Genomic DNA, 17,538 nt, shown 5'->3' with positions numbered 1-17,538 from the left:
TTAGCAAATATATGACAGGTTACTAAAAACAGTGCTTTTAATGTTACGTTGTACAGTAACACTATCAGTAAGACCTTAATTTCGTCTTTCCAAAAATTCCATGCAACAAAGAAATACGGACTCGACAAGTAAGACAAACAAATCATTATCAGTTTGAATTCAACCTTTGCTTTAACAAGCTACACCAAGATTATATGTGATTCAATGGCCATGTAAAAGACTGGTTAAACCAGGTGAATTTTGATTCATATTCCCTCGCAGGGTTGTTACCAAGGAAGATTAACAGTTGAGCATGAACCAGTCTGGCACCGAAGGGGAGTGGGTGATGTACATGAGCCAGCTGTACCTATAGCTTGTGATCTATCCCACAGTCTGGCACCGAAGGGGAGTGGATGATGTACATGAACCAGCTGTACTGGGGTCCGGGAGTGAGGCGTATCAACACCTGGTACCACCACAGCTTCACCCGCCAGTTAGACCTCTTCCCTGACAAACTGGCTGACCTACAAGGCGCCGTGCTTAAGGTACGTGAACGATAACAAATTAGATTGAAAACTGAGAGATCAAATTTCAGTTGACTCATTTATTCTGGTAATGAGATGAACTCAGAATTGCCGTAACCTGGGAAAGTTAATCATCTTTTTGTTTTTAAAGAAGAACTGAGCAGAGAAAGACAAAAATGAAAGATACAATAATGGAATAATCGGTAATTTTTTTCGTTGTGAATACAGATGATCCAGTATCACTAACTACAACAAGCCACTGAAACACGACTCAGTACATTAGCCAGTTACATTGCGCTTAACTATGTGTTGTTAATGGTGCGTTGATGGTGAGGGGAAACCACTGAGTGAGATGCACTTTACCGTGTGCCGGTGGTCAGCCTATAACTCATAGTGAGATATACTCCCTCATCCCCAGGTGTCAACGTTCCACTTTGCACCGTGTAACTTCTTCCACCGGGCAGAGAATGGCACGGTGCTGCTCCGCTACGGTATGGAAATTGAAGTTGTCAAGACAGTCGCTCGAGTCCTCAACTTTACTCTTACGTTTATGGAGCCTCCTAATGGTATCGTAAAGTTATCGATACTTCCTGATCTTAATGTAAAGTCTAGTGTTACGAAAATCATCATGAGAGTAGTTGTCTATTAATGTTTTCTTGTAATAGGATTTATAATATGTGTAAGGCACAAATGTGATGTGCCTAATGATTAGGAGAATGCCTCCGTATAAGGGATGTGGTTAAAATTGAACGTTCTAGTTTAAAAATAGAAAATTTAGTTTGGTGTGCCTAGTAAATTAGATGGAAGAGTGGTGACTGAGGGAAAGAATATATTTACATAACATCACAGTCAGTAGGACCAACATGATTTCTATAGTGGTAGAGGATGCATGAGTAAGGTGTTTACTTCGAAGACAATGTGCAATACACACACACACACACACACATTTATAACGGTATGTATATATATATATATATATATATATATATATATATATATATATATATATATATATATATATATATATATATATATATATTATTATTTTCTTTTTATTAGACTTTGTCGCTGTCTCCCGCGTTTGCGAGGTAGCGCAAGGAAACAGACGAAAGAAATGGCCCAACCCACCCCCCCCCATACACATGTATATACATACGTCCACACACGCAAATATACATACCTACACAGCTTTCCATGGTTTACCCCAGACGCTTCACATGCCTTGATTCAATCCACTGACAGCACGTCAACCCCGGTATACCACATCGCTACAATTCACTCTATTCCTTGCCCTCCTTTCACCCTCCTGCATGTTCAGGCCCTGATCACACAAAATCTTTTTCACTCAATCTTTCCACCTCCAATTTGGTCTCCCTCTTCTCCTTGTTCCCTTCACCTCCGACACATATATATATATATATATATATATATATATATATATATATATATATATATATATATATATATATATATATATATGTATATATATATATATATATATATATATATATATATATATATATATATATATATATATATATATATATATATATATATATATATATCGGTATCATTAAATTTGAGGCAGAATAAAAAGATGTTTAGGAATGAGGTAAATAGGGTGCGTGGGACAAGGGAGCAAATGGGAACTTCAGTGAAGGGGGCTAGTCGGGAGGTGATAACAAGTGGTGGTGATGTGAGAAGGAGATGGAGTGAGTATTTTGAAGGTTTGTTGAATGTGTTTGATGATAGAGTGGCAGATATAGGGTGTTTTGGTCGAGGTGGTGTGCAAAGTTAGAGGGTTAGGGATAATGATTTGGTAAATAGAGAAGAGGTAGTAAAAGCTTTACGGAAGATGAAAGCCAGCAAGGCAGCAGGTTTGGATGGTATTGCAGTGGAATTTATTAGAAAAGGGTGTGACTGTATTGTTGACTCGGTTGGTAAGGTTATTTACTGTGTGTATGATTCGTGGTGAGGTACCTGAGGATTGGCGGAATGCTTGCATAGTGTCATTGTACAAAGGCGAAGGAGATAAGAGTGAGTGCTCAAATTACAGAGGTATAAGTTTGTTGAGTATTCCTGGTAAATTATTTGGGAGGGTATTGATTGAGTGGGTGTAGGTATGTACAGAGCATCAGATTGGGGAGGAGCAGTGTGGTTTCAGAAGTGGTGGAGGATGTGTGGATCAGGTGTTTGCTTTGAGTAATGTATGTGAGAGGTACTTAGAAAAACAAATGGATTTGTATGTAGCATTTATGGCTCTGGAGAAGGCATATGATAGAGTTGATGGAGATGCTCTGTGGAGGATTATAAGAGTATATGGTGTGGGAGGCGTGTAGTTACAAGCAGTGAAAAGTATTTATCGAGGATGTAAGGCATGTGTGCGCGTAGGAATAGAAGAAAGTGATTGGTTCTCAGTGAATGTAGGTTTGCGGCGGGGGTGTGTGATGTCTCCGTGGTTGTTTAATTTGTTTATGGATGGGGTTGTTAGGGAGGTGAGTGCAAGAGTTTTGGAGGGAGGGGCAAGTATGCAGTCTTTTGTGGATGAGAGAGCTTGGGAAGTGAGTCAGTTGTTGTTCGCTGATGATACGGCGCTGGTAGCTGATTCATGTAAGAAACTGCAGAAGCTGGTGACTGAGTTTGGTAAAGTGTGTGAAAGGGGAAAGTTGGGAGTAAATGTGAATAGGAGCAATGGTATTAGGTACAGTAGGGTTGAGGGTCAAGTCAATTGGGAGGTAAGTTTGAATGGAGAAAAACTGGAGGAAGTAAAGTGTTTTAGATATCTGGGAGTGATCTGGCAGCGGATGGAACCATGGAAACGGAAGTGAATCATAGGGTGGGGGAGGGGGCGAAAATTCTGGTAGCATTGAAGAATGTTTGGAAGTCGAGAACATTATCTCGGAAAGCAAAGGTGGGTATGTTTGAAGAAATAGTGGTCCAACAATGTTGTATGGTTGCGAGGCGTTGGCTGTGGATGGAGTTGTGCGCAGGAGGTGGATGTGCTGGAAATGAGATGCTTGAGGACAGTATGTGGTGTGAGGTGGTTTGATCGAGTAAGTAATAACAGAGTAAGAGAGATGTGTGGAAATAAAAAGAGTGTGGTTGAGAGAGCAGAAGAGGGTGTTTTGAAGTGGTTTGGTCACGTGGAGAGAATGAGTGAGGAAAGATTGACAAAGAGGATATATGTGTCAAGGGTGGAGGGAGCGAGAGAAGTGGGAGACCATATTTTAGGTGGAGGGGTGGAGTGAAAGAGATTTTGAGTGATCGGGGCCTGAACATGCAGGAGGGTGAAAGGCGTGCAAGGAATAGAGTGAATTGGAACGATGTGGTATACCGGGTCGACGTGCTGTCAATGGATTGAACCAGGGCATGTGAAGCGTCTGGGGTGAACCATGGAAGGTTGTGTGGGGCCTGGATGTGGAAAGGGAGCTGTGGTTTCGGTGCATTATTACATGACAGCTAGAGACTGAGTGTGAACGAATGGGGCCTCTGGTGTCTTTTCCTAGCGCTACCTCGCACACATGAGGGGTGAGGGGGCTGTTATTCCATGTGTGGCGAGGTGGCGATTGGAACAAATAAAGGCAGACAGTATGAATTATGTACATGTGTATATATGTATATGTCTGTGTGTGTATATGTATGTGTACATTGAGATGTATAGGTATGTATATTTGTGTGTGTGGACGTGTATGTATATATATGTGTATGTGGGCGGGTTGGGCCATTCTTTCGTCTGTTTCCTTGCGCTACCTCGCTAACGCGGGAGACAGCGACAAAGCAAAATAGATAAATAAATAATACATATATATATATATATATATATATATATATATATATATATATATATATATATATATATATATATATATATATATATATATATAATGGATTCAATCAGGGCATGTGAAGCGTCTGGGGTAAACCATGGAAAGTTCTGTCTGGCCTAAATGTGGAAAGGGAACTGTGGTTTCAGGCATTATTGCATGACAGCTAGAGACTGAGTGTGAACGAATGGGGCCTATGTTGTCCTTTCCTAGCGCTGCCTCGCACACATGAGGGGGGGAGGGGAATATTATTCCATGTGTGGTGAGGTGGCGATGGGAATGAATAATAGGCAGACAGTGTGAATTGTGTGCATGTGTATATATATATGCGTCTGTGTGTGTATATATATGCGTACATTGAGATGTATGGGTATGTATATTTGCGTGAGTGGACGTGTATGTATATATATGTGTATTGGGGTGGGTTGGGCCATTTCTTTCGTCTGTTTCCTTGCGCTACCTCGCCAACGCGGGAGACAACGACAAAGCAAATAAAAATAGAACAAAAAAAAAAATATATATATATATATATATATATATATATATATATATATATATATATATATATATTTCCTTTGTCGCTGTCTCCCGCGTCAGCGAGGTAGCGCAAGAAAAATGACGAACGAATGGCCCAACCCACACACATAAACATGTACATACATACACGTCCACACACACAAATATACATACTTATACATCTCAACGTATACATATTTACACACACAAAGACATATACATATATACACATGTACATAATTCATACTGTCTGCCTTTATTCATTCCCATCGCCACCCCGTCAAACATGACATAAAAACCCCTCCCCCTTCATGTGTTCGGGGTAGCGCTAGGAAGACAACAAAGGCCCCATTCGTTCATATTCAGTCTCTAGCTGCCATGTAAAAATGCACCGAAACCACAGCTCCCTTTCCACATCCAGGCCACACAGAACTTTCCATGGTTTACCCCAGACGCTTCATATGCCCTGGTTCAATCCATTCACAGCACGTAGACCCCGGTATACCATATCGTTCCAATTCACTCTAATCTTTGCACGCCTTTCATCCTCCTGCATGTTCACGCCCCGATCACTCAAAACTTTTTCACTCCATCATTCCACCTCCAATTTGGTCTTCCACTTTACCTCGTTCCCTCCAACTCTGACACATATATCCTCTTAGACAATGTTTCCTCACTCATTCTCTCACTGTTACCAAACCATTTCAAAACACCCTCTTCTGCTCTCAACCATACTCTTTTTATTACCATATATATCTCTTACCCTATTATTACTTACTCGATCAAACCACCTCACACCACATATCATCCTCAAACATCTCATTTCCAGCACATCCACTGTCTTCCGCACAACTCTATCCATAGCCCACGCCTCGCAACCATACAACATTGTTGGAACCACTATTCCTTCAAACATACCCATTTTTGCTTTCTGAGATAATGATCTCGACTTCCACGCATTTTAAAGGCTCCCAGAATTTTCGCCCCCTCGCCCACCCTATGATTCACTTCCGCTTCCATGGTTCCATCCGCTGCCAGATCCACTCCCAGATATCTAAAACACTTCACTTCCTCCAGTTTTCCTCCATTTTAACTTACCTCCCAATTGACTTGAACATCAGCCCTACTGTACCAAATAACCTTCGTCTTATATACATTTACTCTCAACTTTCTTCTTTCACTCACTTTACCAAACTCAGTCACCAGCTTCTGCAGTTTCTCACATGAACCAGCCACCAGCGCTGTATCATCAGCAAACAACAACTGTCTCACTTCCCAAGCTCTCTCATCCACAACAGACTGCATACTTCCCCCTCTTTCCAAAACTCTTGCATTCACCTCCTTAACAACTTCATCCATGAACAAATTAAACAACCATGGAGACATCAAACTCCCCTTCAGCAGACCTACATTCACTGAGAACCAATCACTTTCCTTTCCTCCTACACGTACACATGCCTTACATCCTCGATAAAAACTTTTCACTTCTTCTAACAACTTGCCTCCCACACCATATATTCTTAATACCTTCCACAGCGCATCTCTATCAACTCTAACATATGCCTTCTCCAGATCCATAAATGATACATACCAATCCATTTGCTTTTCTAAGTATTTCTCACATACATTCTGATCCACACATCCTCCACCACTTCTGAAACGACACTGGTCTTCCCCAATCTGGTGCTTTGTACATGCCTTCACCCTCTCAATTAATACTCTCCCATATAATCTACCAGGAATACTCAACAAACTTATACCTCTGTAATTTGAGTACTCACTCCTATCCCCTTTGCCTTTGTACAATGGCACTATGCAAGCATTCCGCCAATCCTCAGGCACCTCACCACGAAACATACATACATTAAATAACCTTACCAACTAGTCAACAATAAAGTCACCCCTTTTTAAAAAAATCCACTGCAATACCATCCAAACCTGCTGCCTTGCCAGCTTTCATCTTCCGTAAAGCTTTTACTACCTCTTCCCACTTTACCAAATCATTTTCCTTAACCCTCTCACTTTGCACACCACCTCGAACATAACTCCCTATGTCTCCCACTCTATCATTAAACACATTCAACAAAACTTGAAAATACTTAATCCATCTCCTTCTCACATCACCACTACTTGTTATCACATATCCATTAGCCCCTTCACTGAAGTTCGCATTTGCTCCCTTGTCTTACGCACTTTATTTACCTCCTTCCAAAACATCTTTTTATTCTTCGTAAAATTTAACGATACTCTCTCACCCCAACTCTCATTTGCCCTCTTTGTCACCTCTTGTACCTTTCTCTTGACCTCCTGCCTCTTTCTTTTATACATCTCCCACTCATTTGCATTTTTTCCCTGCAAAAATCGTCCAAATTCCTCTGTCTTCTCTTTCACTAGTAATCTTACTTCTTCATCCCACCACTCACTACCCTTTCTAATCAACCCACCTCCACGCTTCTCATGCCACAATCGTCTTGTGCGCAAGCCATGATTGCTTCGATAAATAAATCCCATTCCTCCCCTACTCCCCTTACCTCCTTTGTTCTCATCTTTTTCCATTCTGTTCTCAATATCTCTTGGTACTTCCTCACACAAGTCTCCTTTCCAAGCTCACTTACTCTCACCATTCTCTTCACCCTAACATTCTCTCTTCTTTTCTGAAAACCCCTACAAATCTGCACCTTCACCTCCACAAGATAATGATCAGACATCCCTCCAGTTGCGCCTCTCAGCATATTAACATCCAAAAGTCTCTCTTTCGTGCGCCTATCAATTAACACGTAATCTAATAACGCTCTCTATCCATCTCTCCTACTTACATGCGTAAACTTATGTATATCTCGCTTTTTAAACCAGGTATTCCTTAATCAGTCATTTTTCAGCACATAAATCTACAAGCTCTTCACCATTTTCATTTACAACACTGAACACCCCATGTATACCAATTATTCCCTCAACTGCCACATTACTCACCTTTGCATTCAAATCACGCATCACTATAACCCGGTCTTGTGCATCAAAACCACTAACACACTCATTCAGTTGCTCCCAAAACACTTGCCTCTCATGATCTTTCTTCTCATGCCCAGGTGCATATGCACTAATAACTACCCATCTCTCTCCATCAACTTTTAGTTTTACCCATATCAATCTAGAATTTACTTTCTTACATTCTATCACATGCTCCCACAACTCCTGTTTCATAAATAGTGCTACTCCTTCCCTTGCTCTTGTCCTCTCACTAACCCTTGACTTTACTCCCAAGACATTCCCAAACCACTCTTCTCCTTTACGCTTGAGCTTCGCTTTACTCAGAGCCAAAACATCCAGGTTTATTTCCTCAAACATACTCCATATATTTCCTTTTTTCTCATCTTGATTACATCCAAACACATTTAGGTACCCCATTCTGAGCCTTCGAGGAGGATGAGCACTCTCGCGTAACTCCTTCTGTTTCCCCTTTTAGAAAGTTAAGATACAAGGAGGGGAGGGCTTCTGGCCCCCCGCTCCCGTCCCCTTCAGTCGCCTTCTACGACACGTGAGTAATGCGTAGGAAGTATTCTTTCTCCCGTATCCCTAGGGATAGGGGAGAAAGAATGTATGTGAGAAATGTATGTGAGAAATACTTAGAAAAGCAAATGGATTTGTATGTAGCATTTATGGATCTGGAGAAGGCATATGATAGAGTTGATCGAGATGATCTGTGGAAAGGTATTAAGAAAGTTTTGTGTGGAAGGCAAGTAGTTAGAAGTAATGAAAAGTTTTTATCAAGGATGTAAGGCATGTGTACGTGTAGGAAGAGAGGAAAGTGATTGGTTACCAGTAAATGTAGGTTTGCGGCATGGTTGTTTAATTTGTTTATAGATGGGGTTCTTAGGGAGGTGAATGCAAGAGTTGTGGAAAGAGGGGCAAGTATGCAGTCCGTTGTGGATGCGAGAGCTTGGAAAGTGAGTCGATTGTTGTTCAATGATGTTACAGTGCTGGTGGCTGATTCCTGTGAGAAACTGCAGAAGCTGGTGACTGAGGTTGGCAACCTGTGTGAAAGAAGAAAGCTGAGAATAAATGTGCATAAAAGGAATGTTATTAGGTACATAAGTGTTGAGGGTCAAGTCAACTGTGGGGTAAGTTTGAAAGGAGAAAAACTGGAGGACGTGAAATGTTTTAGATATCTGGGAGTGGATTTGGCAGTGGATGGAACCACGGAAGCGGAAGTAAATCATATGGTGGGGGAGGGGGCGAAAGTTCTGGGAGCGTTGAAGAATGTGTGGAAGTCGATAACGTTATCTCGGAAAGCAAAAGTGGGCATGTTTGAACGAATAGTGTCTCCAACAATATTATATGGTTGCGAGGCGTGCGCTGTATATAGAATTGTGCGGAGGAGGATGGATGTGCTGAAAATGAGATGTGTGAGGACAATATGTGGTGTGAGGTGGTTTGATCGAGTAAATAATAATAGGGTAAGAGAGATGTGTGGTAATAAAAGGAGTGTGGTTGAGCGAGCAGAAGAAGGTGTTTTGAAATTGTTTAGTCACATAAATAGAAGTAGTGAGGAGAGATTGACAAAGAGGATATATGTGTCAGAGGTGGAGGGAACGAGAAGTGGAAGACCAGATTAGAGGTGGAAAGATGGAGTGAAAAAGATTTTGAGTGATCGGGGCCTGAACATGCAGGAGCGTGAAAGGCATGCCAGGAATAGAGTGAACTGGAAAGATGTGGTATACCGGTGTCGACCTGCTCTCGATGGATTGAACCAGGGCACGTGAAGCGTCTGGGGTAAACCATGGAAAGTTCTGTAGGGCCTGTATGAATTATGTACTTATGCGTATATGTATTTGTCTGTGCGTATATATATATACATATACGTTGAGACGTATAGGTATGCATGTTTGCGTGTGTGGACGTGTATGTATATACATGTGTATGTAGTGGGTTGGGTCATTCTTTCTCCTGTTTCCTGTTTCCTTGCGCTACTTCGCTAACGCGGGAGACAGCGACAAAGCAAAATAAGAATGAATAAAACAATACATATATATATATATATATATATATATATATATATATATATATATATATATATATATACATATATATATATATATATATATATATATATATATATATATATATATATATATATATATATATATATTGAAGGTTTGCTGAATGTGTTGATGATAGATTGGCAGATATTGGGTATTTTCGTCGAGGTGAGGTGAAAAGTGAGAGGGTTAGGGAAAATGATTTGGTAAACAGAGAAGAGGTAGTAAAAGCTTTGCGGAAGATGAAAGCCGGCAAGACAGTGGGTTTGGATGGTATTGCAGTAGAATTTATTAAAAAAGGGGGTGACTGTATTGTTGACTGGTTGGTAAGGTTACTTAATATATGTATGATTGGCGGAATACTTGCCTACTGCCATTGTACAAAGGCAAAGGGGATAAGAGTGAGTGCTCAAATTACAGAGGTACAAGTTGTTGAGAATTCCTGGTAAATTATATGGGAGGGTATTGACTGAGAGGGTGAAGGCATGTACAGAGCATCAGATTGGGGAAGAGCAGTGTGGTTTCAGAAGTGGTAGAGGATGTGTGCATCAGGTGTTTGCTTTGAAGAATGTATGTGAGAAATACTTAGAAAAGCAAATGGATTGGTATGTACCATTTATGGATCTTGAGAAGGCATACGATAGAGTTGATAGAGATGCTCTGTGGAAGTTATTAAGAATATATGGTGTGGAAGGCAAGTTGTTAGAAGCAGTGAAAATTTTATCAAGGATGTAAGGCTTGTCTACGTGTAAGAAGAGAGGAAAGTGATTGGCTCTCAGTGAATGTAGGTTTGCGGCAGGGGTGTATGATGTCTCCATGGTTGTTTAATCTGTTTGTGGATGGGGTTGTTTGGGAGGTGAATACTAGAGTTTTGGAAAGAGGGGCAAGTATGCAGTCTGTTGTGGATGAGACAGCTTGGGAAGTCAATTGCTGTTCGCTGATGATACAGCGCTGGTGACTTATTCATGAGAGAAACTGCAGAAGCTTGTGACTGAATATGGTAAACTGTGTGAAAGAAGAAAGTTGAGAGTAAATATGAATAAGAGTAAGGTTATTAGGTACAGTAGGGTTGAGGATCAAGTCAATTGGGAAGTAAGTTTGAATGTAGAAGAACTGGAGGAAGTGAAGTGTTTTAGATATCTGGGAGTGGATTTGGCAGCGGATGGAACCATGGAAGCGGAAGGGAATCATAGGGTTGGGGAGGGGGCTAAAATTCTGGGAGCTTTAAAGAATGTGTGTAAGTCGAGAACATTATCTCGGAAAGCAAAGATGGGTATGTTTGAAGTAATAGTGGTTCCAACAATGTCGTTTGGTTGCGAGGCGTGGGCTATGGATAGAGTTTTGCGGAGAAGGGTGGATGTGCTGGAAATGAGATGTTTGAGGACAATAAGTGGTGTGAGGTGGTATGATTAAGTAATAATAGGGTAAGAGAGATGTGTGGTAATAAAAAGAGTGTGGTTGAGATAGCAGAAGAGGGTGTTTTGAAATGGTTTTGTCACATGGAGAGAATGAGTGAGGAAAGATTGAACAAGAGGATATATGTGTCAGAGGTGGAAGGAACGAGGAGAAGTGGGAGACCAAATTGGAGGTGGAAAGATGTAGTGAAAAAGTTTTTGAGTGATCGGGGCCTGAACATGCAGGAGGGTGAAAGGCATGCAAGGAATAGAGTGAATTGGAACGATGTGGTATACCGGGATCGACGTGCTATCAATGGATTGAACCAGGGCATGTGAAGCGTCTTTGATAAACCATGGAAAGTTCTGTGGGGCCTGGATGTGGAAAGGGAGCTGTGGTTTCGGTGCATTATTATATGACAGCTAGAGAGTGAGTGTGAACGAATATATATATATATATATATATATATATATATATATATATATATATATATATATATATATATATATATATATATATATATATATATATATATATATATTTTTTTTTTTTTTTTTTCATACTATCCGCCATTTCCCGTGACAGCGAGGTAGCGTTAAGAACAGAGGACTGGGCCTTTGAGGGAATATCCTCACCTGGCCCTCTTCTCTGTTCCTTCTTTTGGAAAATTAAAAAAAAAGAGAGAGAAAAAAAAAAAAAAAAATATATATATATATATATATATATATATATATATACATATATATATATATATATATATATATATATATATATATATATATATATATATATATATATATATATATATATATATATATATATATTCCGCGTTAGTGAGGTAGCGCAAGGAAGAAGACGGAAGAATGGCCCAACCCACCCACATACACATGTATATACATACACGTCCACACACGCACATATACACACCTATACATTTTAACGTATACACATATATACATTTTACACATGTACATTTACATATATACATTTACATATATACATTACATATATACATGTACATTTACATATATACATTTATACACATGTACATAATTCATACTTGCTGCCTTTATTCATTCTCCTCACCACCCCATCACACATGAAATGACAATCCCCTTACCCCGCACGTGCGTGAGGTAGCGCTAGGAAAAGATAACAAAGGCCACATTCGTTCACACTCAGTCTCTAGCTCTCATGTATAATGCACCGAAACCACAGCTCCCTTTCCACATACAGGCCCCACAAAACTTTCCATGGATTACCCCAAACGCTTCACATGCCCTGGTTCAATCCATTGACAGCGCATGCCTCCCTCGTATACCACATCTTTCCAGTTCACACTATTCCTTTCATTCCTTTCACCCTCCTGCATGTTCAGGCCCAGATCGCTCAAAATCTTTTTCACTCCATCTTTCTACCTTCAATTTGGTCTTCCAGTTCTCGTCCCCTCCACCTCTGACACATACATCCTCTTTGTCAATTTTTCCTCACTCATTACCTCCATGTGACCAAGCCATTTCAATACACCTTCTTTTGCTGTCTTTTCCACACTCTTTCCATTACCACACACCTCTTTTACCCTTTCGTTTGGTCAAACCACCTCACCACATATTGTCCTAAACATCTCATTTCCAGCACATCCACCTTCCTCCGCACAACCCTATCTAAAGTCCACGCCTCGTAATCATATAACATTGCTGGAATCACTAGTCCTTCAAACACACCCATTTTTGCTTTTCAAGATAATGTTCTGGCCTTGCACACATTTTTCAACGCTCCCCTAACTTTCGGCCTTCCCCCACCCTGTGATTCACTTCCGCTTCCATGGTTCCATCCACTGCTAAATCCACTCCTAGATATCTAAACACTTCACTTCCTTCAGTGTTTCTCCATTCAAACTTATCTCTCAATTAACTTGTCCCTCAACCCTACTATACCTAGTAACCTTGCTCTTATTCACATTTACTCTAAGCTTTCTTCTTTCACACACTTTACCAAACTGATTCACCAGCTTGTGCGCTTTCTCACCTGAATCAGCCACAAGCGCTGTATCATCAGCGAACAGCAACTGACTCATTTCCCAAGCTCTCTCATCCATAACAGACTACATACTTGCCCCTCTCTCCAAAACTCTTGCATTCACCTCCCTAGCAACCCCATCCATAAACAAATTAAACAACCATGGAGACATCACCCACCCCTGCCGCAAACCGAAATTTCTGAGAACCAATCACTTTCCTCTCTTCCTACTCCTACATATGCCTTACACCCTCGATAAAAACTTTTCACTTCTTCTAGCAACTTGCCTCCCACGATAAGTTCCCAAGTGCACTTTCGTGTAATAATCACATCATCAGGGGAGACACAGGAGGAAAACATAACAGTCAGTTGATATACAACGAAGAAACGTAGCTAGGAAGCCATTTGGTAAACATGCAATTGTCCAAGACAGGCAACTAGCTTATCATAATTTCATTATTTTACAAATTTTTTCAACAATAAAGTTATCCAATTTGTATAAACCATCACTAATATTAACATAATAATTCTTTGTGTGTTTTATAATAAAGGATTCAATGATATTTTCATGGTAATGGAGTTACAGTTAATAACTGAGATGGCATTACTCCAGTCAATACAATGATGATAGTTTTTAACGTAATTAAACAAGGCATTTGATTCTTGTTCCGTTCTTATACTTTACTTATTTTGCTTACGTCTAACAGAAAGATCCTTACAAGGCTGCCGAACATAAAACTTATCACAATTTCTACGTGGCACTTTATAAATGTACCCAGGAGAAATTTCTGGTGAATTCCTGATTAAGATATTCTTTATCGTTTTATTGTTGCTGAAGACAACATGTACATTAAAGGATTTAAACAACACCGAAAGCAAAGTGAAATTATTATTAAAAGGGAGAAGTAAAAGATTCTTGTTGTCAATTGATGTTTGGGCTCAACCTTATAAAATAATTTCTTTGCTAACTTTAGGGATTTATCAATGAAGAATATAGGGTACTTTAACTTAGAACGAATAGAATAAATCTTCTCAAAATCATCAATATACTGTGGACTGCAAATAATTAATGCCCTAAAGAACATTGATTGAAATGATGATAACTGTCATGTTGAGATGAGTAATAATGGATGTATGAGCATACATTGGTAGGTTTTCTGTATATGGTAAGCTTAAACTTGTTTCCTTGCCTATGGATTAAGCAATCTAAATATGGTAACATACCATTATTTTCATTTTCTACAGTAAATTTGATGGAAGGTGCTAAGTTGTTAAGTAAGGGGAGAAATATTTGTAAATTTTCATCTGTTGGCCAAACACAAAGAACATCATGTACATACCTAAACCAAATTGCATTCGAAGTAAGACATCCTTTAGTAATTTTGTTTCAAAGAATTACATATAAAGATTAATTAGTACAATTGAAAGAGGGTTACACATTGCCATACCAAATATTCGAGCATAACAATTTCCATTGAATTGAAATACACAATCTTTTATACACAATTTTATCAGTTCAATGAAAACAACTTTGAAACAGGTAAATGAATACCATCCAATACATGAAACAAATATTCTAAAAGGTCATCAACTGGAACTTTTGTGAAAAGTGAGAAAACATCAAAGCTAAGTTTGAAATCATATCTAACAATGATATTGTTAAGATTGTTAACTGAATCTACATTGTTTATGATATTAGAATTTGATATCTTACCCAGTAAAGTGCTCAATAAAGAAACTAACCATTTTGACAAACTATCTATATGTGATGGAGCCTACTGAACTCACTATAGGTCTTGCTGGAAAATTTTGTTTATGCTTTTTGATAAGTCCATACGTACATGGCAATGAATGGGACAAAGATGACAAACTTTTGATAAGAGAACCATTACCTTTCAACAACAACTTCAATTCTTTATTGAAATGTGAATTAACTATTTCTAGGGGATTCATACTGGTTTAGAATAAGTTGTGTCATCATTTAGATCATTTATTTTAGATAAATAGTTACTTTTGTCCAAAATCACAACAGTGTTATCCTTATCCGCTTTAGTAATATATATATATATATATATATATATATATATATATATATATATATATATATATATATATATATATATATATATATATATATATGTTGGAAAGGATCACAATTTTGCGCGTGATCAGGATATTCCTATGAGTCCACGGGGAAAATGAAACATAATAAGTTCCCAAGTGCACTTTCATGTAATAATCACATCATCAGGGGAGAAACAAGAGAGGAATATAATAGTCAGTTGATATACATCGAAGAGACGAAGCTAGGACGCCATTTGGTAAACATGTGATTGTCCCAAACATGTATATCAACTGACTATTATATTCCTCTCTTGTGTCTCCCCTGATGATGTGATTATTACACGAAAGTGCACTTGGGAACTTTTCGTGTTTCATTTTCCCCGTGGACTCATAGGAATATATATATATATATTATTATTTTTTTTTTTATTATACTTTGTCGCTGTCTCCCGCGTTTGCGAGGTAGCGCAAGGAAACAGACGAAAGAAATGGCCCAACCTCCCCCCATACACATGTATATACATACGTCCACACACGCAAATATACATACCTACACAGCTTTCCATGGTTTACCCCAGACGCTTCACATGCCTTGATTTAATCCACTGACAGCACGTCAACCCCGGTATACCACATCGCTCCAATTCACTCTATTCCTTGCCCTCCTTTCACCCTCCTGCATGTTCAGGCCCCGATCAAACAAAATCTTTTTCACTCCATCTTTCCACCTCCAATTTGGTCTCCCTCTTCTCCTCGTTCCCGCCACCTCCGACATATATATCCTCTTGGTCAGTCTTTCCTCACTCATTCTCTCCATGTGCCCAAACCACTTCAAAACACCCTCGTCTGTTCTCTCAACCACGCTCTTCTTATTTCCACACATCTCTCTTACCCTTACGTAACTTACTCGATCAAACCACCTCACACCACACATTGTCCTCAAACATCTCATTTCCAGCACATCCATCCTCCTCCGCACAACTCTATCCATAGCCCACGCCTCGCAACCATACAACATTGTTGGAACCACTATTCCTTCAAACATACACATTTTTGCTTTCCGAGATAATGTTCTCGACTTCCAAACATTTTTCAAGACTCCCAGAATTTTCACCCCCTCCCCCACCCTATGATCCACTTCCGCTTCCATGGTTCCATCCGCTGCCAGATCCACTCCCAGATATCTAAAATACTTCACTTCCTCCAGTTTTTCTCCATTCAAACTCACCTCACAATTGACTTGACCCTCAACCCTACTGTACCTAATGACCTTGCTCTTATTCACATTTACTCTTAGCTTTCTTCTTCCACACACTTTACCAAACTCAGTCACCAGCTTCTGCAGTTTCTCACATGAATCAGCCACCAGCGCTGTATCATCAGCGAACAACAACTGACTCATTTCCCAAGCTCTCTCATCCCCAACAGACTTCATACTTGCCCCTCTTTCCAAAACTCTTGCATTTACCTCCCTAACAACCCCTTCCATAAACAAATTAAACAACCATGGAGACATCACACACCCCTGCCGCAAACCTACATTCACTGAGAACCAATCACTTTCCTCTCTTCCTACCCGTGCACATGCCTTACATCCTCGATAAAAACTTTTCACTGCTTCTAACAACTTTCCTCCCACACCATATATTCTTAATACCTTCCACAGGGCATCTCTATCAACTCTATCATATGCCTTCTCCATATCCATAAATGCTACATACAAATCCATTTGCTTTTCTAAGTATTTCTCACATACATTCTTCAAAGCAAACACCTGATCCACACATCCTCTACCACTTCTGAAACCACACTGCTCTTCCCCAGTCTGATGCTCTGTACATGCCTTCACCCTCTCAATCAATACCCTCCCATATAATTTACCAGGAATACTCAACAAACTTATACCTCTGTAATTTGAGCACTCACTCTTATCCCCTTTGCCTTTGTACAATGGCACTATGCACTCATTCCGCCAATCCTCAGGCACCTCACCATGATTCATACATACATTAAATAACCTTACCAACCAGTCAACAATACAGTCACCCCCTTTTTTAATAAATTCCACTGTAATACCATCCAAACCTGCTGCCTTGCCGGCTTTCATCTTCCGCAAAGCTTTCACTACCTCTTCTCTGTTTACCAAATCATTTTCCCTAACCCTCTCACTTTGCACACCAC

At 39.7% G+C, this 17,538-nt stretch overlaps 1 protein-coding gene across 2 annotated transcripts in view; it reads left to right on the top strand.

The window, feature by feature from the left end:
• Positions 1–375: 375 nt before the first annotated feature.
• LOC139746784 (ionotropic receptor 21a-like) overlaps positions 376–17,538 on the top strand; it is a 140,824-nt gene continuing 123,661 nt past the window's right edge. For both annotated transcript variants that reach the window (XM_071658343.1, XM_071658337.1), the window contains exons 1-2: positions 376–524; positions 922–1,069. In XM_071658343.1, coding sequence (XP_071514444.1) covers positions 393–524; positions 922–1,069 — 280 coding nt within the window. In that variant the 5' untranslated portion in view covers positions 376–392. The remainder of the gene's footprint in view (positions 525–921; positions 1,070–17,538) is intronic.

This window comes from Panulirus ornatus, chromosome 5 (assembly GCF_036320965.1).
Source record: "Panulirus ornatus isolate Po-2019 chromosome 5, ASM3632096v1, whole genome shotgun sequence".
Lineage (NCBI taxonomy): Eukaryota > Metazoa > Arthropoda > Malacostraca > Decapoda > Palinuridae > Panulirus > Panulirus ornatus.
The sequence above is the reverse complement of the archived record's forward strand: the minus strand, read 5'-3'. Positions and strand labels throughout refer to the sequence as shown.